General features: G+C 44.9%; 1 protein-coding gene across 27 annotated transcripts in view; it reads left to right on the top strand.

The window, feature by feature from the left end:
- Window positions 1-23,576, top strand: part of ARID1B (AT-rich interaction domain 1B) — a 413,537-nt gene extending 389,961 nt beyond the window's left edge. For all 27 annotated transcript variants that reach the window (XM_070603126.1, XM_070603109.1, XM_070603106.1 and 24 more), the window contains 7 exons: window positions 4,971-5,109; window positions 5,366-5,538; window positions 10,688-10,838; window positions 13,607-13,703; window positions 15,126-15,909; window positions 18,167-18,297; window positions 20,449-23,576. In XM_070603126.1, coding sequence (XP_070459227.1) covers window positions 4,971-5,109; window positions 5,366-5,538; window positions 10,688-10,838; window positions 13,607-13,703; window positions 15,126-15,909; window positions 18,167-18,297; window positions 20,449-22,173 — 3,200 coding nt within the window. In that variant the 3' untranslated portion in view covers window positions 22,174-23,576. The remainder of the gene's footprint in view (window positions 1-4,970; window positions 5,110-5,365; window positions 5,539-10,687; window positions 10,839-13,606; window positions 13,704-15,125; window positions 15,910-18,166; window positions 18,298-20,448) is intronic.
- The last annotated feature ends 511 nt before the right edge of the window (window positions 23,577-24,087 follow it).

The following is a 24,087-nucleotide window of genomic DNA, read 5'->3' as shown; positions in this document are numbered from 1 at the left end:
AATCCATGGCAAAACTAACACACCTAAAATCTAAATAACTGGCCCAAAGTCACATCGATAGTGTGTGGAGGAGCTGGGCTCTTAGGGGGCATCTGGCTGTCAGGTTACACCTGTGCCCACCGTACTCCTCGCCTGCATCTGACATGCCTTTGTAATAGGTAAAAGGTTTACACTTAGAAGGTGGTATCTATGAGCCAAAGAAAGCAGTTGTTTCCCTTTTAATTATTTCCTCTGGCTGCCATCTGGGTGGCAATGCTAATACCTAAGGTCGCTCATCAAAGGATCTCACATAAATACTATTAGGTGCAACGTACCCTTGAGTGAACATGCCTAGGTTTAGATGTGCTGGTTCCCAGTACCAGCGAAAATCCTTCTCTCTCACCCCACCCTCCAGGACTCGCAGCCTTTGCCAGGTACGACGCACCTTCAAAACTGTGAAATCTAATTTTAAAAATCTCACAACATTACATTCAGTTCACAGAGTGAAACAAGCTGCCTGTGAACAGCTCTGAAACTATTTTTCCAAAATAAAAACCCAGCAGGGTGCAGGGACCAGAGTGGCGATGTCTGCAAAGATCTAAAGGTGTATTTTATTTGCCGGCAAACAACTTGTGTCCCTGAATGGTCCTCACTTCTGTATGGAGAATGGCTCTGCCAGGGTGCATCGGCTTCAGAACAAGAAATCCTGCTGAGGTATAGATCCTGAAAGAGTGGGGCCTGTTCTCTTCACAGGAGGCTCTTTCCTTTTTCTCTCTTTTTCTGAAACTGCCGTTTTTATGGCAACATTATCGTTTTAACTGCACAAAAGAGCTTGGATTGCAGGTGCACTTCTGATAAAACGTTCTTCTCAGTGGTCCAGATGGAGCCAAAGTCATGTGAGACAGGAAGCCGTGGAAGGAGAGCTTCCTGCACTCAGCCCCTCGGTCGGGGCAGGGCCCAGAAGGACCACGGACGGCACAAGGGCCAATCCATTCATCTTCCGTGTTCTGTGAGCTGCTCAGACACGCTGCTCAGACAGACAGACAGACACGCAGGCCAGTCAGTGGGGCCGTAACCTCGGCCCATAAGAAAAGCCAGTCGTCCCATCCCCCCAATCCATAAACCAGTGGCCTCCCTGATTAACGAAAGTGTCTCTAAAACATTTTTATTGTCAAAGAAAGGGAAAGAAGTTCTTCCCGACAATCTGCCATGTCAAGGTCTCATCTACTACAAAATGTTTCAAAACTAATTTTCAGCCAAAATTTGTGTTCTTTGAAGTCAGTTTTTCTCGTAGGAACATAATTGTAGTTTATTTCTTACCAGCGCATCCAGGCAAACTACATTTAAAAATTCCTAGGGAACGTTGAAGATCATTTTTTTACGTGGTCACTCGGAACCCACCTAACTCTAGATGATTTGGCTGTATTCTGAGAGCATGCTGGGTCAGCCGTCCGGACTCCAGGTTTGATTAGATGTGGCTGATAGGGATCTGAAATTCAGTTCTGTCAACCCGGGAGGTGTATCCCCTTAGCCCTTGGGGGCGCATGCCCATCTTCACTGCTGGATGGCTGTGTGATTCTCACGCAGTGACCCAGGTCAGTCTTCAGTGACTCAAACAAGTCAGCAAAAGAAGGCTCCCGCATGAAACCTGGGCAGGGCCCAGGGCGGCTGCATTCGAAGGTGCCAGTGGGGATCTTGTTATGATAAAGCTATAAAAGTTTGTGGGGTTCTCATGAACAGCCACAGGAATCGCCTCCCCGGGTGGCCTGGGCAGCCTGGAAACTGGAGTGGGGGAGGGGAGAGGAAGGGTCCCTGCTGGGAGGAGTGGGGCAGGGGAGGAGCAAGGAAGCTCCACATTCAATTAGTAAGCGTGTAACCAAAAACCCATCCGTCTTTGCTGGCAGGTGGCTGACTGCATTTCTATTATTAGCTGACAGGTGATGTCACAAAACCTGTCATGGATCCAACTAGGGAATCCTCAGTGGAAGATAAATGAGAAAGGGGCTCGGGTTATAAACAAAGGCGCCCTCTGGGTGACCTCTAGTTGCTGTAGACCTGGGGCCTATCAGCCGTTCCTCCTCCCCACTCTCCTTCCCGCCACCCCAGCCGGAACTAGGGCACCAGGTTCGTGCTGCGTAAATTATCTTCCCAGCTAGGAGTCTGGCTGTACAGTCTGAAGTGTGTGAATGTACTTAACCTTCAGTAACCTTTCCATTGTTTACTTTCGAGTATACGTTTGTAGCTTCTGGCAAAAGGTAGGGATCTCCTAGAGAGCGTGCCAGCCTCCTCTGTTAATGGAGCTTCAAGAGGTTGCATTCATTTTTTTTTCCTGAAAGGAAAGGAAAAAACACTGGCAAGAGGGAAGAATTTTTCCTTTTTTTTTTTTATTAGCTGTAAATGTGAATACTTGTAAATAAGGGTCATTCTGAAATCACGGCCTTGCGAGCTGTGTTTTCAGGGAAGCCGTACATGTTGCTCTGTGGTCTGGTCCTCGATTTCAGAAGCCAGTGTTTCTCCTGCCAGCTCTGTGGGGCAGTCACATCTGTAGGATTAACCGTATATGTTTATGAAAGACTACTTTTTTCTTTTATTGCATTTACCTTTGTAATATGTGTTTCTAAGGATTCACCAAAATTTGCTGTATAAGCAGGAGTTAGTAAGTTTTCCTTTTAAGATATCTACACCTAAAAAGATCTCTCCATTAATAGTAAATCTTCCTGCGGCCGGCCCAGTGGTGTAGTGGTTAAGATCGTGCATTCCACTTTGGCGGCCTGGGGTTCACAGATTTGGATCCTGGGCACAGACCTGCACACTGCTCATTGAGCCATGCTTTGGTGGCATCCCACATACAAAACAGAGGGAGATGGGCAACAGATGTTAGCTCAGCGCCAATCTTCCTCACCAAAAAAAAAAATCTTCCTGTCATCTCTGAGCACTTCCCTGAGTCACTCTAGTCCTGGGCACCCAGAGGAGATATGCAGAATGCACAGCCCTGTTGACCAGTCATGAGTGTTCATTCCGGACCAGGCCGGGACCTGGCCGACCTGATCTCGCTAGAGATGTCTGTGTTCAGCTGAGGTTTTCTGAGAAGAACTGATAGACTCTTTTCCATTTCTGACTCCTTCATAGCACACTCTCTAATCTCTAATGATTTAACTGTTTCCTCTACAGTAAAATGTGGGTGGTGATCGTTGTAGTGAGCCTTGAGAACTTCATAGGAAAGGAACTGCATAGATAATAACAGATACTGTTATTTACAAAGCAGCTAGTAATTCTGTCGTTTGTGTGGTTCCAAAAGTAGTTTTTTGTAAACTGCATGAGGGCAGGGAATTTTGTCTTTTTTCTCGGTTTGGCACACTGGGCCAGCCAAGCTTAGAAAAGAGCCTGCTCTGTAGTAAACACATTATTTTATTCAATAAGTACTTAATTAATAAATGAAACCATTATCTGTTGAACACCCAGCGTGCGAAGGACTGTAGTCAATGACGAAGAAGGAGCCCTTAAAATTTTTCTGTTTTTTCAGGGGGCTGGCCCCGTGGCCGAGCGGTTAAGTTCGCGCGCTCCTCTGCAGGCGGCCCAGTGTTTCGTTGGTTCGAATCCTGGGCGCAGACATGACACTGCTCATCAAACCACGCTGAGGCAGCGTCCCACATGCCACAACTAAAAATGGACACACAACGAAGAATATACAACTATGTACCGGGGGGCTTTGGGGAGAAAAAGGAAAAAATAAAATCTTTAAAAAAAAAAAAAAATTTTATGTTTTTCCTATAAGGGGAAGTTAATTTTTTTAAGAATCCCACTTGTTTTGAAAAGATCTGCTCAGTTCTGAGCTCTGTTACTATAATGTAATTACAGTTAAAGCTAAATCTTAGAACTCTGATAATGAAATTAAAGAACCCCAAACCAGTATGACTTATGTTTTGTAATAATAAATCTGATTTCATAGCTCCAAAAATGACTATTAGTGACAGAGCATAGACACATGCAGACGTTAAGAAGGTATTGAAATGCTACAAGGCTCATTATTGACTTGTATCATTGCTTTTCAACTTAAACATTTCTGATTGCCTAAGACTCAGAACTAATTTTTCTAATTTTTTTCTAAAACAGCACAATAGTCCATCAAATTTATATGACCAAAATTTTCATCCCTTTTTTCCTTATTCTCAGATATTTAGATTATCTGCATTATAAACAACACTGAAATAAACATTTTTCTGCCTAAAACCTTTTTTATAGTAGTTTATTTTCTTGGAATAAATAGGAAAGCAAATACCAAGTTAAAGGGGATAAGTATGTTCTAGGGTTCACAAATGAACCCTAACTCTTTGTTGTACAAAGAGTTAACTAGAAAAAGCTTTTACTAATTTTCGCTATAAATGATGTAAGAGTACTTCACATGACAAGAAAGAAAAATTGTAGCTGTATAGCGACGGACGTTAACGAGACTTATTGTGGTGATCATTTTGCAGTATAAACAAATATCGAATTATTGTACTACTGAAACTAATGTAATGTTACATGTCAATTATACCTCAGTTTCAAAAAAAGAGGGGCCTGGCCCGTGGCCGAGTGGTTAAGCTCGCGCTCCGCTCCGGCAGCCCAGGGTTTCCGCTGGTTCGGATCCTGGGCGCGGACTTGGCGCCACTCATCAGGCCGTGTTGAGGCAGCGTCCCACATGCCACAAGTAGAAGGACCCACAACTAAAATATACAACTATGTACTGGGGGGATTTAGGGAGAAAAAGCAGAAAGGGAAAAAAAAAGAAAAGAGAAGATTGGCAACAGATGTTAGCTCAGGTGCCAATCTTTAAAAAAAAAAAGATAAGAGCAACTAATTTTACATCTTTAACAGCAATGGATATGGTTACTATTTCTAATAAGGTGGTATCTTGTTTTCTTTCCTTAATAACTAACAAAGATGATTACTTTGATAATCTCTGTTTTTCTTTTTCTTCCCCATTTTCTCTTGGTACTTACTGCCATCAGCTAACTCAGGATCCTTGCAAGGTCCACAGACCCCCCAGTCAACTGGCAGTAATTCGATGGCAGAGGTTCCAGGTGACCTGAAGCCACCTACGCCAGCCTCTACCCCTCACGGACAGATGACCCCAATGCAAGGTGGAAGGTATGTTGAAAGAACTGTGTGAGCCATATGTAAACATCAGATTTGTCTGTCTTTTCATTTTCTGGAGCAAACTTTATAAGGAAAAGAATTAGTACTCCCTGGTGAGTTTTTAAGTGTTGATTACTACCACTTTTATTGATGTAATCTATTTTGGATGGTTTTTGTGTTTCCAGACAAGATAGGCTTATTTTCTGAGGACGTGTTTGGAAGGAACTCCTGCTCTATGATGAAGCTTTCCTTTTTCTCATCTCTTTAGAAGCAGTACAGTCAGTGTGCACGACCCATTCTCCGACGCCAGCGATGCATCGTTCCCCAAACGGAACTCCATGACTCCGAGCGCCCCATACCAGCAGGGCATGAGCATGCCAGATGTGATGGGCAGGATGCCCTATGAACCCAACAAGGACCCCTTTGGTGGAATGAGAAAAGGTAGATACAGAAGAACTCTGCTGGCTTAGTCCAGAGGGCATTCTCCTCTCCACCATCCCCAGCCGATTCCCTTACCCATTCGAGACACATTTGAGTCCCAGCTCCCCAACCTGCTAAATGTCCGGCCTTGGGCAAAGGACTTAGCGTCTCTGTGCCTCACTTTCCTCATCTAGAAATTGGGATAATAATATAACGTGCCTAATGGGTGTTGTGAGGAGTAACTGAGTTAATGCACATAGAGCCCTATAGTAAGGTGCGTGGTGTCAGTGTGGGGATGGTTATACAGCACGGGCCAGGCACGGGGCTAGTGCTGGCTGGTAGTATTGGCAAATCAGACATAGTTCCTCATGGAGTGACAGAAAGAAACTAAGCTAAGCCACAAATAGATAGTTAAAGATGGTGGTTAATGGAAGAAAGAAACCAACAGAAAGGAAACGAAAAGGACGAAAGGACACGAAGAGCAATGATGTTGAGGGCCGGGGACAGTAGGGGGAAGGGGTCTCCTTAGCGAGGGTGGTCCAGAGGGGAGGGCTCTGAGGAGATGCCAGTTCTCTGCTGAGACCCAAGAACGAGGGGGCGGTCAGAGAAGAGCAGGGAGTGGGGGAGGCCCGAGCGAGCCTGGCGTGTTGGAGGAGGTGGGAGACTTCAGGAGCATAACGGGGGGCGAGGGGGGGGGGCGTGGCGGGCAGGCTGAGGCCATCGGGGCTCTCGGGGCCAGAGCCTGTCCGCCTTCAGAGGCACAGGGTGACTCTGGGTTTTACCCTCGCCCCCTGAGAGATGTTATGCAGGAAGTGACCTAGGTTTTTTGTTAAAAATAAATAAATAAACAACTGGCTATGGGTGGAGAGTGTATTGGAGAGAAGATAGAGTAGCTGGGGACACCACTGCGATGGTCCAGGGGAGAGAAGAGGGGGGGAGTCAGATACCAACCATGGAGAGAGAGGTGGACACGCTCATTACGTGTTTCCGAGGTAGAAGCAAGGGCCATGCTGATGGATCGAATGTGGGGGTTAAAGGGAAGAACCGAGAGATGGTAACTGGGAGGTGAGGGCGTTACTGCCTGGGACGTGGCCTTGGGGAAGGGGCCAGGGTAGAGAGGGAGATAGAGGTTCATGTTACCCCCTGGGATGCGGACCGCTGGGGAATGAGCGGGATACAGGAGGAAATCCAGAGCTGACTTTTGGTGTGTTGAGTGGTAGGTGGTAGGGTGTATGTCGAGCTGGGCGGAGCATTGGAATTAGGAATAATTTTGGAGAACTAAGCAGAGAAACGGTGCCGACAACTGTGGGATGCTGAGAGCACCAGGAGAGTGTGGGAGAGTTCTGATTGACGGGAGCGAACACCAGGGTGGATTTTCCTTTGTGCTTATCTGCCCCCAGCTTTGACTCAGCGCTGAGATTGTGGCCGTCTAAACCTCTGCCCTGAGCTCCTCCCATGGCACACAGGCGCCAAGGGCTTTTTGACGCTCTTCCAAATTGGTGAAATTGAGGCTGATGTGAATATTATTGAAAAAATTCAGAAAAATAGTAATATTTTTATGGAAGTACTTATTCTGGGATCCATTAAATAATCGTACTTCCGTTGTATTTAGATGTTTGGGGCACATGAATTTCTTGATACATTGTCTTAACTAGAAAGAAGCAGAAAGCCCGAAGCCATGGTTTTCACAGGTATGATGGAGCCATGAAAAATAAAGAACCATCGCAAAATTTCAAATATTGAACATATACCATTTAATTAACAAATGAGATTATATTTCATATACAGTATTTCAGGAATCTGTTACATGACGCAAGATAATCGATAACTTTTCCTTTAAGAAGTTTCCAAGCTGCTTATTCCAGGCAAAGATTTTGCGGAACATGCAATAAATCCGTAAGCTCAGAAATGCAAAAAAATCTTTGTGAATGTTGGAGGTGGCTATTTTTCTAGCGGTATGAGATGCTAGAAAGAACATTTTGTTAGTGCTCTTTGTGGTTGTATCACATTTTTAGATTCTGAAAATATGACCGTAACATGGCAAAAATAATTAGTAGTGTTTGGAATCTGCCTTTAAGAGTTATTGTGAACCATTCCGGTATCCTACCTATATGCTGTATGAGACAGCGAGAGTTGTATTTCTTTTCTTTCCCTATGCCCACAATATTTCTTATTGCAAAAATAAAGTTGGGAGGGTGGGGGTGGGGGGTGACTGGATTACCTGGCTCGGCGCTATGCGGCTGTGTAATGTGTTTTCATCAACCGTGTAAGTGATACAGTGGCTCAGAAGGATGCTCCGGCTCACATTTCCCTGGTATAGTTCAGCTCACCTGCTACCTTCCAGGGCTGGTATATTTGGTACCAAATTAGAACAGATAAACAGAAAACTCACAGGAAACAGATTTTCTTACAGCCTTATCCCTGTTATCCTGAAGTTCTGCCTTCCTCAGCTCACCTTATTCTGTCAGTGAATGTGGTGGTACTCTGACTTTTTATTCAACGACAAACATCAGTGGAAAGCATGCTCCTAGTTCTCGTTGCTGCTCCTGCCGTTGAGCTGTAGGGTGGTGGAGGAGTGGATAAAAGGGCCTCGTCTAAGACTCCCGTCCCCGAGCTGCTTTGGCCTCACCTGTCCGCCTGCCTCCTTTGCCCGCCTGTTCACTTAACTCATCGCTAATTGAGGGATTGACGGATTAATTATAAATCAACAATAAGTGAATATTTATGTATTGTTTAACTTAACAGTATATTTTGAATGTCTATTAATATCTGTACGCCTGATCCTGCTTTCTAGTTTCAGTGCTCTAGTAATGGATGGGTTGTTTCATAATATTTTGCTGGTATAAACAATGACGCAGTGATTATTGAAGTACAGCTATTTTTTCACAATTGCAAGAGTGTTTTATGAAATAGATTCCTAGAAGTAGAATAACTGAATCAAAGGATATGAACTGTTTTTCAGTTTACTAAGTATCTTTTACTATGTGAGAAACCACCGCAGAGCTTAGTGGCTCTAAACGACAGCGCTTCGCTGTATCTCTCAGTCCTGTGGTGGCGGGTGGCTCTCTGCTCCGTGTGTTGTCCGTCGGGGCACTGAGGCAGCTGTCCTCATCTGGAAGCCTGATTGACAGGTCTGCTGGAGCTGGGATGTCACTTGAGTGCGTGGCTGGTGCCATCTTGAGGCTCTACTGGGAACTCAACTGGAGCTGTTGGCCCCTGGGCCTCCTCCATGGGGTCTTGCTATGGAGCTTCTGGGGTGCTTCAGGACACGGTGGACAGGTCCCAAGAAGGAGCAATCTAAGAGGACAAGCCCCAGTCGCCAGCACCCACAGGCCTCTGCTGCATCACACTTGCCAGTGCCCCATTGGTCAAGGCAGGTCACATGACCAAGCCCAGACTCACTGTGGGGGGACCTCAGAGGGAATACCTGGAGAGGTGCTTCTCTGGGGAAGCTTCTCTCAAAGCTTCTCTCAAAGCAAAGCCTGTCATAGCAGGTATTGGCCAAAGTTAGGCCAATGTGATACTCTTAACATGAGTATGTAAGAGTATGCGAGTCCTCACTCTCATACTGAGAATGATTATTATCAGTCATTTTAATGTTTGCCGATCAGATTGGGGGGAAGATAAAGCTTCATAATTGTTTTAACTTGAATTTCTTTAATCATTGGTGAGGTCACCTGTCTTTTCATACATTGATTGGCCATTGATTCTTCTTTTCCTGTGAATGTCCATTTTTGTGTTTGCAAATTTTTTAAATTGGATTGTCTTTTTTCTTACTGATTTTTAAGAACTCTTTATGTATTAGAGAGTTAAGCTATTTAACTTTAATTACCCCCATTAATTTCTGTCTCTCTCTGTTTTTACATCTATAAAATGGAAAGTCACATCAAAACTGGTTCTACTACAGGTTGACGTGAGATCCAGTGAGATAAAGTTTGTGAAAGCACGTGGCACAGCAGAAGACATTCCCCCAGTACTGGGCTTCCTTGTGGGCTCCCCTCTACCAGCCTAACCAGTGTTAGCAGCTCACAAAAGTTTAGTCAGCTTTTGCCTCACGTAACATAAAAGTAACCTTCACAGGATGAAGAAAGATAGTAGTGCCGTGTATCAATTAAGATTTGCATTAAAATGTTTAATTTGCCCACCGGCAAGTTTCTAGACTTGACCCAATTTCCTTCAGGCTCTGAGCTGATGCTAATTTGCATATTCGACCTAATTGCCACTCTACCCCCGATAGAAATAGTTGTATCTCATCCGTTCTCGAGCTGTTCTGAACTCCCTAGTGATTTGCATTATCCTGATTTTGGAGCGAGTCAGTGGTGGGTGTTTACGTTGAGGTTTTCATTTTTCTCTCCCTACAAGGGAAAGGAGCTGTATTTATAGGTGTGGTTCGTCTCTTCCTCACAACCACCCCATGAGATGGTACGAGGAATTCAACTCAGAAGTTTAGTGACTTAGCCAAGTAACAGTGGACCCGCGCCTGTGTTGGTTCTCTGTATTACCAAGTAACAAATTGCCACAAACTTAGCAGCTGAAAACAACATAAACTGATGATCTTGTGTTCCTGTGGGGTCTCAGCTCAGGGTCTCACACAGCAGACGTCAGGGTGTCAGCCAGGCTCCATCTCATCCGAGGCTCAGAGTTCTCTTCTAACCTCATTCCGGTTGCTGGCAGGATTCGGTTCCTTGCAGTTGTCAGACTGAGGTTCCATTGTCTCGTCGACTGTCCTCTGGGGGCCGTGGCAGCTGCTTCTTCAAGGCCAGCGGGAGAGTATCTCTGATGTCTACACGGGGATGTGAAGGGCACACCTGGACGATGTCCCTTTTGGTTAACTCACAGTCAGCTGATTAGTGACCGTAGTTACATCTGTGAAATCCCTTTTACCCCGTGATGTAATGTAATCATGAGAGCAATATCCTGTCGCATTCATAGGTTCTTCCCACACTCAAAGGGAGGGGCTCATACGAGGCCTGTCCTTGGCGTGAGGGCACCTTGGGGCCTCTCCTGACCCCAAACCTTAGGCTCTTCCTTCTGTATTGTCGTCAGCCACATTAGGGATAAGGTATATGTCTGTCATAGTAAGGAGAACAGAAATGACTGGAAAGCAATGTTTGGGGCCTTTAACTTCTGAAAATGCTTAATTTTCTGTCTGTTATTGAAAATATTGCAGTGCCTGGAAGTAGTGAGCCCTTCATGACGCAAGGACAGATGCCCACTAGCAGCATGCAGGACATGTATAACCAAAGTCCCTCTGGAGCCATGTCCAGTCTGGGCCTGGGGCAGCGGCAGCAGTTTCCCTATGGAGCCAGTTACGACCGAAGGTGAGTGTCTTCTGAGATGTGACGAGATGCTTTCCTAGAAACTCTGCTTTCCTCACACGCGCACACTTCCGAGCCCTAGTAACCCATAGTAACTTACAGTGTCGCCTCTCCTGCTGAAGTTAATAAGGAGGGTGGTGTCAGATAGCTGCCTTCTGTCGACAGCTGTACCAGGACTTTGTCCCCAGGCAGCCAAGTGCAGCTGTGTTTTTATAAGCAAATGCCCAAAAGCATAAATTAGAAATTTGCTGGGGCCGGGCTGGCCATGGCAGGAATCTTCTCCCTGAGAACTCCAGCGCCAGGGCCGTCCCAAGTAATGGCCGTCCTCTCAGCACCCAGATGCCCCCTGGAGGCAGCCGCTGTCACCACACTGAGACTCACACCCCAGCTTCCAAGTGTGGCTCGTCTCGGGAACTCCCAAGAGCTGGTGGGTTTTCCAGCCCCTCCCCTCCTCCCTCCCACCAGCGTTTCTTCCCTGGGGAACGTCTGTGCAGTGGTAGCCGCACCGGGCTTTCCGCAGACTCGGGGCTGTAATGGGTTCTTGGAAAGATCTTCCAGGTGTTGTTTTTTATGGTGTTTGCATTCTTCCCTATGAATGTTTTAAACAGAGAGAATGCTTTGCTCCCTAATGAACATCTTTGGGAAGAGCCACTGCACAGGCTTCACTGGAGCTGCTTTTCAGGGTGGCATCTTGACATTATTATGGCAAGTTAGGTTGCAGTACTGATCAGATTTTTTTTTTTTCTTCAATTTTTTTTTTTGGTGAGGAAGATTGGCCCTGAGCTGACATCTATGCCAATCTTCTTCTATTTTGTATGTGGGATGCCGCCACAGCATGGCTTGATGAGCACTGTGTTGGTCCACGCCCAGGATCCGAACCCACAAACCCTGGCTTCCTGAAGCAGAGTGTGCAAACTTAACCATGGTGCCACCAGGCTGGCCTCCAGATTTATTTTTAATATACTAGAAGGAAAGTCACTGACATGTCCCTGAGAAGTAACAGAAGACTGCTTCCTAAAACAGTGGCTTAGGGCCACTCCTCTGTGTGAAGACGGCCCCGGACTTTAATACTTGCAACAGAAGCTCCCTTCCCTGGGTTCGTGTGTCCTCTACCTCCCTCATAGAGAGGTGCTCCGAAACGAAGCCTTTAGTAGAATATTGGTGATCTTTAAAGGAAAAACACGGAGGCATAATAGAAGTCTGTTTTCCTAGCCGTAGCCACGTTGGCTTCCCTCAGGACAGGGACGGCTTTCGACCGTTTCCTTCAGAATCGGGTGCATGCTGCTCCTCAGAGACCACCCCGGCCAGAGCCGCCGCCTTTCGTCAGTCCACATGCTGGGGTCATAGGGAGCGGTTACATCGTGAAAAGGCTTTCCTGGTTTGATACAAAGGGAAAAAACGTTTGAAAATCAATATTTTACCAAATAGGGTTTCTTTCTGGCATTTTCTCTGAGCCTGGTTCTTGAGATTACAAGGCCATCACGTGCTCAAAGTGATATAAAACTTTCTGATAGTCATTTAAAAATCTAGGCTTCTAATTCTTACCCTGGCTATAAGTGTGGTGAATGTTCGTCTGTGGTGTCTGCAGGAATCAGTTCACCGCTGTGTAATGCTGAGTGTCCCGAATCAAGGATTTTACTTAAATTTGGTTTTTGAGGGTCCAGGAAAAGCTATTGATTTTTTTTTTTTTGGTTGATGAGATTAGAAGAATAGTTGTCCTGGGACATATATTCTTAAAGGAACCCAAGCAAATGTACTTTTCTGTTTCTTCTAGAATGCGTTCTAGAACATTGCACCGCCTTGGTTTAAAAGTCACTTTGGCTCTCCCACATTGGAGAGAGGGCGTTACCGCATTGCTCAGTTTTCTCTTCGCAAAGTAGACTTGTTCAGCGTAAATTTGATTTATGTCCATTATATTTCTTTCCTCTTAGCTCTAAGCTTCCTTCTAGATGTCAGTGTCCTTGGCAAGAACTTCCCTTGTGTCTGTTTTACATGTGATATTCTCAAAATTCGTTTATTTTCTTTCTTATACTCAATCCTTGATCAGTTTAAGAATATAGTCACTCCAAGTATTCCTTCTTACAAGATTCAGTATACTAACTAAGCCAGGCTACTTTTTATGGTATTTCTAACTTCTCAATATAGTAGAAATTGAAAAATAAATGTATTGCTCATTCCCATTTATACATGCAAATCGTCCCTGTTATTCTTTTCTGTAGCCTTTTACGGTCATAGGACTTTGAAAATTTGAATACTTATATCTATACAATTATTAGCCAACTCAGTATCGTTGGGAGTAATTTTGAAGTGTCTCTTTAGAAATTTGGACATTTGATACTCACAATAAGAAAGTGAGAAGTAGCAACATTTTCCCCGATTCTGTGTCCACGTTCTGGTACTCCTGGAAATGCTGCTTGCTTCTCGGATTCTTTCTCTTGTTTCTTGCTCTCACTAAGACTTCACATCCTGGTGCTGCCGGACGTCCCGGGAACTTGGGCGGGTGGGCAGGGCCTCCCCTTAGAGCGAGGCTGGCCTGTCCTGCAGGAGTCCTGTCACACCTATTCGCCAGGGATTGGCAGCGTTCCCAAAATGGGTGTTCCCATCCTTCTTGCTGAAAGTTCAAGTGCTGCTGCCCAGAGTGCCTGTTGGGAGATGTGTGTGGTGAAGGAAGGACGGCTGTTTAGGGAAGAGTTTCCAGAAATGGGCTGTTCATTTCCCTCTTGGCCTGAGGTCCTTTGTAAATGAAGCTTTCTTCGGATGCCTCGTTCCAGGCATGAACCTTACGGGCAGCAGTACCCGGGCCAGGGCCCTCCCTCAGGACAGCCGGCATATGGAGGACACCAGCCGGGCCTGTATCCACAGCAGCCGGTGAGTTGGCGAGCGGTGTACAGCTCTGTGCTTTCTGTTTAAAACTCAAACTCGGGTTGCTTCAGAAGTGTTTTAGAAAGCGTAACAAGATGATTCGGTTTATTGAACAATCACGATATATTTGTTGATGCCAGAAGATATTCTTAGGATTTTGATGTCAGCAAATTAAAAATAGCTCTTGATAGATGGTATCCTGAAACAAATATAACATGTTGTAAGAAGTTAAGGGCACTCATCCTTGTAAATAATAAGAAACTCAAGTATATTTGAAACATGTGTCTGTTGTATGTACTATCGTATCAAACGCCATTTTAGAACAGAAATTTGTCAATATGTTTTAAAGAGGATATGTAGAAAAAAACAACTTAAAATATTATCTACTAATACTGAAAGTTAATTGGCTTTTTAAAATTAAGATATTACCCCCACCTATTTTGACCGCATAGGATAGGTTTGTGCTGGTTCATGCAGCCATTGCAGCTCAGAGGCGACGGTTTGTGCAAAATCTTCACCTTACAGCTACCACTATGATGCAGAGAATTGCACATCACGCTGTGGCTTTTCAGACCCAGGAATCTGCTATTTCTAAGCAGCATTTTAGATCTGAGACCTCTTATAAAATAGGGGAGGTTTTAAACATTTATTTAGTTTTACTGGAGCGTGTAGGCACAGTGGATTATATTATTAAATCAACTAAAGTGAAAGAACACTAATTAATACATCAGCATCTTACTCACATCAGGGGCCTCCCACCCTGATCAAGCGCTGGTCCCCCTGGTGTCCCCAAGAGGAGAGCTTAGTAACAGGCTGCGCCCTTCCCCGTCCTCAGAGGCCGGGGCCAGCGGCTTTCATGGGAGAGTTGTGGACAAGCTGGAAGTCGGGGCAGGGGCTGTAGAGTGTCGGGGGGCAGGGTAGCATGTGTCCAGTCTGAGGAGCCAGATCCCGTCCGTGCACAGTGCTTTTCTGTAAATTAGGCCTCAGAAATCTGTGTAATCCGGGAGCCTTTCAGGCTGGCCCTCAGAATGCTCTATCCGTTCTGGTGAGAGTTATCCTTCTGCCCACTGAGGCTGTCTTCGTGGAGCTCCACACCCCTGTCCAGCACTGCCCACGCGGTGTCCCGACACCACACTCCCCCAGTATTCCAGCCCTGGAGGTACAGGAGAGAAGCCTTTTTTTTTTTCACCCACAGAACATTTTAGACACCTGGAAACAATCTTTGGAAGCCCTCTTGGAGTACGTGACATGGCGTTATATGATACTGAAATATAGGACGTAAATTGTTAGTCCTTAGCTGTTATCAGAGCTTCCCTTATTCGTTGTGAAATGAACATTCCACCAGGTAATAATGATTTTGCATAATTCAAGTGTGCGATTGTACCTGGAAAAGCACATCAGTGTGACTCGTCTTTATGTGAATTTCAGAATTACAAGCGCCATATGGACGGCATGTACGGGCCTCCAGCCAAACGCCACGAGGGGGACGTGTACAACATGCAGTACGGCAACCAGCAGCAGGAGATGTACAACCAGTACGGGGCCTCCTACTCCGGCCCAGACAGGAGGCCCATCCAGGGGCAATATCCGTACCCCTACAACAGAGAGAGGATGCAGGGCCCAGGGCAGATGCAGCCGCACGGGATCCCGCCGCAGATGATGGGCGGCCCAATGCAGTCGTCCTCCAGTGAAGGGCCTCAGCAGAGTCTGTGGGCGACACGCAACGATATGCCTTATCCCTACCAGAACAGGCAAGGCCCGGGTGGCCCTGCACAGGCACCTCCTTATCCGGGCATGAACCGCACGGATGATATGATGGTACCTGATCAAAGGATAAATCACGAGAGCCAGTGGCCTTCTCACGTCAGCCAACGTCAGCCTTATATGTCCTCTTCAGCCTCCATGCAGCCCATCACACGCCCGCCTCAGCCATCCTACCAGACGCCACCATCACTGCCGAACCACATCTCCAGGGCGCCCAGCCCCGCCTCCTTCCAGCGCTCCCTGGAGAGCCGCATGTCTCCCAGCAAGCCTCCCTTTCTGCCCTCTATGAAGATGCAGAAGGTCATGCCCACTGTGCCCACGTCCCAGGTCACGGGGCCGCCCCCCCAGCCACCCCCGATCAGACGGGAGATTACCTTTCCGCCTGGCTCTGTAGAAGCATCGCAGCCTGTCCTGAAACAAAGGCGAAAGATTACCTCAAAAGACATCGGTGAGCTTTCCCCAGGCTCTGTGCCTGCAAGGAGTTCCCGCTGTGATCTAGAAGTTTACTTTAGTTAGACGTAGTTCCTGTTAATCCCAGAGGGGTGACATTCTTAGGACTCCAACCCAGCAAGACGTGTTTTTGTGTGGGAGCAGTAGTTGGAAGCCACTAATCTGAGTCAAGCAAGAGTGCCAGAGAAGAGTGTGAATTAAAATAGTGTTTTTACATTGGAGCATTATTGTGAGAGAGCAGAGCTCCAGGGGAGAGACCATGGAATCCTCAGTAACTACGTAGTACGTCTGGGCTTAAAGATTTGACCTTAACCAATGCAGTGTGTGCGCTAAGGTGGCCTGGGAAAATTTGAAGGCCAGCCACTCTGTGGTTTTGGTGACAACATACAGACAGTGAGTTTCCCTGGGAGAAAGTAGAAGCCTGAATATGCTACATAGGTAGATATATGGTGTGATACATGGAATTTGATATGATGCACAGAATCGATGTAACCCGCACAGCACTGGTAGATAGGAGGCAAGGCACTCTCTCAGTAGAATGCGATGGTGCCGTTCGTCCTATTTCGGATGTTCTGAGGACTAATTAGAGCTCTGGACTATCTGGGAATGCACATAGTTTTTCTGCATTATGTTTAAAGTACTTTTAATACAGCAAAGGACATTATAGATCTCAGTTATGTAAAAAAAATTTTCCAAAATCACTTGCCTTGAAATCATTTGCAGTGATTAGAAAAATTAAAGATACTAAATTAAAGATGTTTTCAATCATTGGACATTAAAGAGATATAGAGAGAGATAAGGGGAGAAAAGTCAAGAGTTTTATAGAGAGAGGGCTGCTGGAGGCGAGAAAAAGATACAGACACGGGACCATCTTATATATGGAAATATATATGTAAAAATATGCACATATATTTGTGTGTATATATGTTTACATAAACATATATTTAAATTTTTATAAAATTTCTTAGCGCACGTTATACCAGTATTTGTCTTCAGCCTATGGAAATTTGTGTTCCTTTTTAAAAAATATTTGCTTTTTCTATTATAAAAGTATTGTGTACCTATCTCAGAAAATTGGAAAAGTAGGTGAAATTAAAATACAGGTGGAAACCCATGGTCCCCTCCCCTCCACACACGTGCTTCCTCCTGGCGCCTGGTGTTGGCTGTGCCTGTGGTGAGTTCTGGTTGCACGGGTCTGCTGGCACCTGGGGCCTGCTGCTTTCCTGGGCCGGCTTCCGCTGAAATTTCAGACACACAATAGGGCTCCTCCTCTCGCCCCATCTTACGGCAATCTTGCAAATGTTTTATCTCATCACTCTGTCTTCTTCAGTAACAGGAACGGGGAAAACAGAAGTACAACCCTCTGTTTCCCCTTCTCTGGCTCAGGCCTGCCTCTTCGAAACTCTGAACGTTCGAAGTGCTGTTATTCGTCGACAGCGCGTTCTGAGGTCAGGAGCTCAGAAATAGAAGAGGACAGCATGGGAAAATCCCGAGTTTCTATCAGAGAATGTGCTGTTTGGGAATTACATTTTGCTTCCATTCTGCATATTTGCCAGCCGTCTGAAGATGCCACCTTGAGACATTTGTGAATGGAGCAGGCCGGAGAAGACAAATACCATTTTTTGGGTTGACTCAATTATTAAAGCTCTGATGCGTCATTACAAATTCTGTCAGAGGCTAAAAGACAGAAGCGGGCGATGAGAAAGGACCATTTGAGCTTAACCACTGCCACCTCTGGAAGCACTTGGGCTCGTGTTTAACCCACAAAGCAAAAAGATCTTAAACAAGGGCAGGCCCGGTGGTGCAGCGGTTAAGTGCGCATGTTCCGCTTCAGCAGCCCGGGGTTCGCCGGTCGGGATCGCAGGTGCGGACATGGCACCGCTTGGCAAGCCATGCTGTGGCAGGCGTCCCACACGTAAAGTAGAGGATGATGGGCACGGATGTTAGCTCAGGGCCATTCTTCCTCAGCAGAAAGAGAAGGATTGGCAGCAGATATTAGCTCAGGGCTAGTCTTCCTCAAAAAAAAAATAAAATAAATTTTTAAAAAACATCTTAAACAACAAAAGTGTTTTAGTAAAGCCATCACCTTCCCTTTAAAATCTGGAAACGATCGTGTTTATTCCTCAGAACATTTGCTTAAAATCAGTATTTAACTGAACATTCCACTTCTTTTTTCTTATCCTTTTGTTACTTTTTCTTCTTTTGTGCATTGAGTTAATATTAACCATATCCTCGTTCTCTGCCCTGTTTTGTAGTTACTCCTGAGGCCTGGCGTGTGATGATGTCCCTTAAGTCAGGTCTTTTGGCTGAAAGTACGTGGGCTTTGGACACTATTAATATTCTTCTCTATGATGACAGCACTGTCGCTACTTTCAATCTCTCCCAGGTAAGCAGCCCCAGTCCAACTGGGACCAGATTAGAGTAAGAAAATTAAGTCGTGTGTAACGCTTTAACGGATGCCCACCGTGATGAGCACCCACCGCCTAACCTTGTTTATCTTTGTAGTTGTGTTAAACCAACGCCAACCAACGTAGAGGTGTCTGAAGGTTTAGTCTGGAATCATAATTCATTTCAAACTTTAGTGTCGGTACACACATACCTATGTTTCTCATAAGAAAACAGTGATCTTGTGTGTGTGTAATAGATGATGGTAGTAAAATTAAATTGTTGTTTAGAATGAGTGTTAGCAGGCCAATGGGGATTAATCCACCTGTAACATAAAATTATTGACTGTAGTCAGTGCTGGATATGTAGCTTGCAATGGGACATCACTCTACTTTCCAGGGGAACCTAATGTCATTCTTTTAATTAAACAAAAATTGCAGAAAATGTGTAATATATGTAGAAGTAGAGAGAACAGTTTAATGAATCCCGTGTACCCATCATTCAGCCGAAACAGTTATGAACTCAAGGCCAGACTCGTTTCTTGGTCCTTCCCCTCGTTTCTGCCTCTCTCCAGGTTGTTTTGAAGCCGTCATTTGAGAGCCTGCCACTTTTAATGAGCTTTAAGCTCCCCTTTATGCAGTGCTCGGCTGAAGGTCGATTCCAGCATAATCCCTTTAGAAGAGAGAAGGGGAGCTGAGGGTTCGGAAAAACGCCCAAGAGTCAACTGAGCTAAAAACTTTTAAAGAAATATTTAGAAACAAAAATGAGAAAAGGTTATTTTCCCTGCTGTGTGTGAACAGCTCTCTGCTTTTGCTGAAAAAAGCCAAAACTCCTCATTCCCTTGCTTCTATTGAGTAGGACCAGAAGCTTCTCCCTCCTCTTTCTTCTCTCACTGAAGTTGTCATCACAGCCCTGAAAGGCAAGGTTTCAGGAGATAGGAAGTTATTAATAAGGCCGTAAGCCCTGCATGAAGTCCATTTTAACAGAAGTATTTAAAAAACTTAGACTGCCTTTGCTAGAGTAATGAGCTTCATCCTTAGGCAGGTGAACTGTTGTTGATCACATGTCTTCAGAACCAGCATTGCTCCAGCACCCTCCCTTGCCCCCACCCTGGGAAAAAGTAAACTTGGGGGTGGGAGGGGCGTGGAACACAAACCTCCACTTGAAAAATTATGCCATCATATCCTAAAAGCAAGTACTTTATGGCTGGTACGTGGATTTCCGCTCACTTCTTATTTATTGTTTCAAACCCACTTTCAGGAATTGACAGCAGGATATGAAAGTATGGTTGATTTCTGTAACACCATCGTTAACGAAACCTTTCTATTACTCACTTACCGTTTATCCTCCCTGAATGTGGTGGTGTGGCTGTTGAGGGACGGGAGCTGGGCGATTGCTAATCATGGAATATATTGATTTTCTGGACACAAACATTTGCTTAAAGGAAACAAAACGCGTTCTCGTCGTGGCTTTCGTCTTTCAGCTAGAGTCGTGATAAGTGAAATGTAAAATTGCATTCTGTGAAACATTCTAATTCATTTATCAGGGACTAAATTGATTTGTTTTTAATTTTCTGTGTTTATGAGCTACTACATTGCTGAAATTATCTTCTCCCAACGATATATGGAGAACGTAAATTAGAGTAACCTATGGCACCTGAGACAAAAATAACCATAAAATCCTAAGAATAACAGCCATAAAAATCCAGGCTAGCAAGTCTCAGATAAATAATAGAAGAGAGCAGACTCACTTTGGGTGAATGCGTCCATAAAATGCATCTCCCCACTCTGCCGGTAAGGAGTGCATTGTATCTAAACCAGAAAAAGGGAGACAGGACAACAAAGCACCCCCTCATCAATAACATTAGAAATATGAAAATAACAAGTCGGTTTTCATGTCGATCATACAGGAAAGTAAGCAGCAAGTGAGAAACATGATAAATGTCGGTTTGGTTAATAACGTAGAATTCAGGAAGGCAGTTCTAACTGATAATGTAGTTTCTCTTTCTCGGCTCAGACAAAAAGGAATGAAAACATGTGAAAATAATCGTAAAAATGTATCGAGAGCTATCAGGATGTTCGCTCTTCCCAGTCTAATCTGATGTTATGACGTTTTACCTGTTCTCTTCTTGTTCTGTTCTCCTCCTCTCTAGTTGTCCGGATTTCTCGAGCTTTTAGTAGAGTACTTTAGAAAATGCCTGATTGACATTTTTGGAATCCTTATGGAATATGAAGTGGGAGACCCCAGCCAAAAAGCACTTGATCACCATACAGCAAAGAAAGATGATAGCCAGTCCTTGGCGGACGATTCCGGGAAAGAGGACGAAGATGCTGAATGTATTGATGACGAGGAGGACGAGGAGGAGGATGAGGAGGAAGACGGTGGAAAGGCAGAGGCCGAGGATAAGAGCAGCATGCCTGTGACCTCTCCCGACGCCACTGCAGACCCAAAGGAGAAGCCCAGGCAAGCCAGTAAGTTCGACAGGCTGCCCATCAAGATAGTCAAAAAGAACAACCTGTTTGTGGTCGATCGATCTGACAAGCTGGGGCGTGTGCAAGAGTTCAACAGCGGACTTCTGCACTGGCAGCTGGGTGGTGGGGACACCACCGAGCACATCCAGACTCACTTTGAGAGCAAGATGGAAATCCCTCCTCGTAGGCGTCCCCCTCCCCCTCTAAGCTCCGCAGGTAGAAAGAAAGAGCAGGAAGGAAGAGGAGATTGCGAAGAGCAGCAGGAGAAAAGCATCATCGCGACCATCGATGATGTCCTGTCCGCTCGACCAGGGGCGCTGCCCGAAGATGCAAACCCTGGTGCCCAGATGGAGAGCAGTAAGTTTCCCTTTGGTATCCATCAAGCCAAAAGTCACCGGAACATCAAGCTGCTGGAGGACGAGCCGAGGAGCCGAGACGAGACTCCTCTCTGCACCATTGCGCACTGGCAGGACTCTCTGGCTAAGCGCTGTATCTGTGTGTCAAATATTGTCCGTAGCTTGTCTTTTGTGCCTGGGAACGACGCCGAAATGTCCAAACATCCAGGCTTGGTGCTGATCCTGGGGAAGCTGATCCTTCTTCACCACGAGCATCCAGAGAGAAAACGAGCACCACAGACCTACGAGAAAGAGGAAGATGAGGACAAAGGGGTGGCCTGCAGCAAAGATGAGTGGTGGTGGGACTGCCTCGAGGTCTTACGGGATAACACGTTGGTCACATTAGCCAACATTTCTGGGCAGCTAGACTTGTCTGCTTACACGGAAAGCATCTGCTTGCCAATTTTGGATGGCTTGCTGCACTGGATGGTGTGCCCGTCTGCAGAGGCTCAAGACCCCTTTCCGACGGTGGGACCCAACTCTGTCCTGTCGCCTCAGAGACTTGTGCTGGAGACCCTCTGTAAACTCAGTATCCAGGACAATAATGTGGACCTGATCTTGGCCACGCCCCCGTTTAGTCGTCAGGAGAAATTCTATGCTACGTTAGTTAGGTACGTTGGGGATCGCAAAAACCCGGTCTGTCGAGAAATGTCCATGGCGCTTTTATCGAACCTTGCCCAAGGGGACGCGCTGGCAGCAAGGGCAATAGCTGTGCAGAAGGGGAGCATTGGAAACTTGATAAGCTTCCTAGAGGATGGGGTCACCATGGCCCAGTATCAGCAGAGCCAGCATAACCTCATGCACATGCAGCCCCCGCCTCTAGAACCACCTAGCGTGGACATGATGTGCAGGGCGGCCAAGGCCCTCTTGGCTATGGCCAGAGTGGACGAGAACCGGTCGGAATTCCTTCTGCACGAGGGCCGGTTGCTGGATATCTCCATCTCGGCCGTGCTGAACTCTCTGGTTGCGTCTGTCATCTGTGACGTACTGTTTCAGATTGGGCAGTTATGACATCCGTGAGAAGGCAGCACTGTGTGAGTGAAGACTGGAGGCTCCCGTGTAACTAGCCATTTCTGTTCTTGTCCATCCAGCGTAGGAAGAAGGAAAAGAAAATCTTTGCTCCTCTGCCCCATTCACTATTTACCAATTGGGAATTAAAGAAATAATTAATTCGAACAGTTATGAAATTAATATTTGCTGTCTGTGTGTATAAGTACATCCTTTTGGGTTTTTTTTTTTCCTATTTTGTTTTGTTTTTTTAACCAAAGTTGCTGTCTAGTGCATTCAAAGGTCACTTTTTGTTTTTCACAGATTTTCTTTTTAATGTTCTTTTCCATGTCGTATTGCATTTTTTTGGGAAGCAAATTGACTTTAAAGGAAAAAGTTGTGGCAAAAGATGCTAAGATGGGAAAATTTCACCACACTGAGGCAAAAAAGGTGAAAAATTATCAGTTTCCTAGGCGTGTTATTTTCAGACAATGAAAAAATAAAAACTTGTATCCCATCGCCCAAAGCTCTGTGCAATAGAAACTTCTAGAAATGTAGGTATAGGGGCTCAAGGAGATGTGTCAGTCAGTAGTCAAACTATGAAATTATACTGGTTTCTCCACAGGAAAATGGTTACATTAGGCTAGGAGCAAAAACAATTTTTTTTTAAGTTAAGATTGAAAATACGTACCTGACAACGATCAACGGAAATTGCTTCCTCACCACTACTGTCCTGTCTGCTGTCTGTCATTTGATCTTCACATGACAGTTCTTCACAATTCCTTTAATCATTTTTTAAATATTTTTTTTACTGCCTATGGGCTGTGATGTATATAGAAGTTGTACATTAAGCATACCCTCATTTTTTTCTTTTCTTTTTTCTTTTTCTTTTTTTTTTTTTAGTACAAAGTTTTTAGTTTCTTTTTCATGATGTGGTAACTACAAAGTGATGGTAGATTTAAATAATTTTTTATTTTTATTTTATATATTTTTTCATTAGGGCCATATCTCAAAAAAAAAAGAAAAAATACAAAAAACAAAAACAAACAAAAAAAACAAAAAAAAGAGGGTAATGTACAAGTTTCTGTATGTATAAAGTCATGCTCTATTTCGGGAGAGCAGCTGATCACAATTCGCTTCATGAATCAAGGTGTGGAAATGGTTGCGTATGGATTGATTTAGAAAATGGTTACCAGTACAGACAAAAAAGAAAAAAATCCAACTCAAAGGAAGAAACACAACTTCAAAGATTTTTCAGTGACAAGAATCCACATTTGTATTTCAAGATAATGTAGTTTAAAAAAAAAAAAGAAAAAAACTTGATGTAAATTCCTCCTTTTCCTCTGGCTTAATGAATATCATTTATTCAGTATAAAATCTTTATATGTTCCACATGTTAAGAATAAATGTACATTAAATCTTGTTAAGCACTGTGATGGGTGTTCTTGCATACTGTTCTAGTTCCCTTAAAGTGGTTTCCTAGTAACCAAGTTATTTACAACATAGAGGGGAACACAGCCGTGTCCCCACGTAGTCCCTTGTTACAAAGCCCTGAGGTCGGGAGCGACTTTCAAGGGGTTACCTACTTTAGAGAGGGGAGCAACAGTTTGATTTTCTCAAATTATTTGGCTAAGGAGTCTTCGTCTGAAGCAATCAACTCTAGTGACACTGATGTATGAGAATTTTCAGTGTATATGGGAGGTGGCTGCCCACCCACGAGGTGAGATCTCAAAGGTGTCTCACTCTGCCTTTTATAACCCCAGCTTAATTTTCATCAGAGTTCAGTCTATTCCATGTCTCTCCTTCGTGCCTCCAAGTGATTTTGCATTTAGTTGACTCCACCGTGTATAATATTTATATTGTGCGATGTTAAAAAGAATATGTTATATTGTATGTGGTGTACATAGTGCAAAGTGGTTATTTCTATTTCAGGGCATA

The sequence above is a fragment of the Equus przewalskii genome, chromosome 32 (genome assembly GCF_037783145.1).
Source record: "Equus przewalskii isolate Varuska chromosome 32, EquPr2, whole genome shotgun sequence".
NCBI classification, from domain to species: Eukaryota; Metazoa; Chordata; class Mammalia; order Perissodactyla; family Equidae; genus Equus; species Equus przewalskii.
This window is presented reverse-complemented; position numbering and strand designations above follow the sequence as displayed.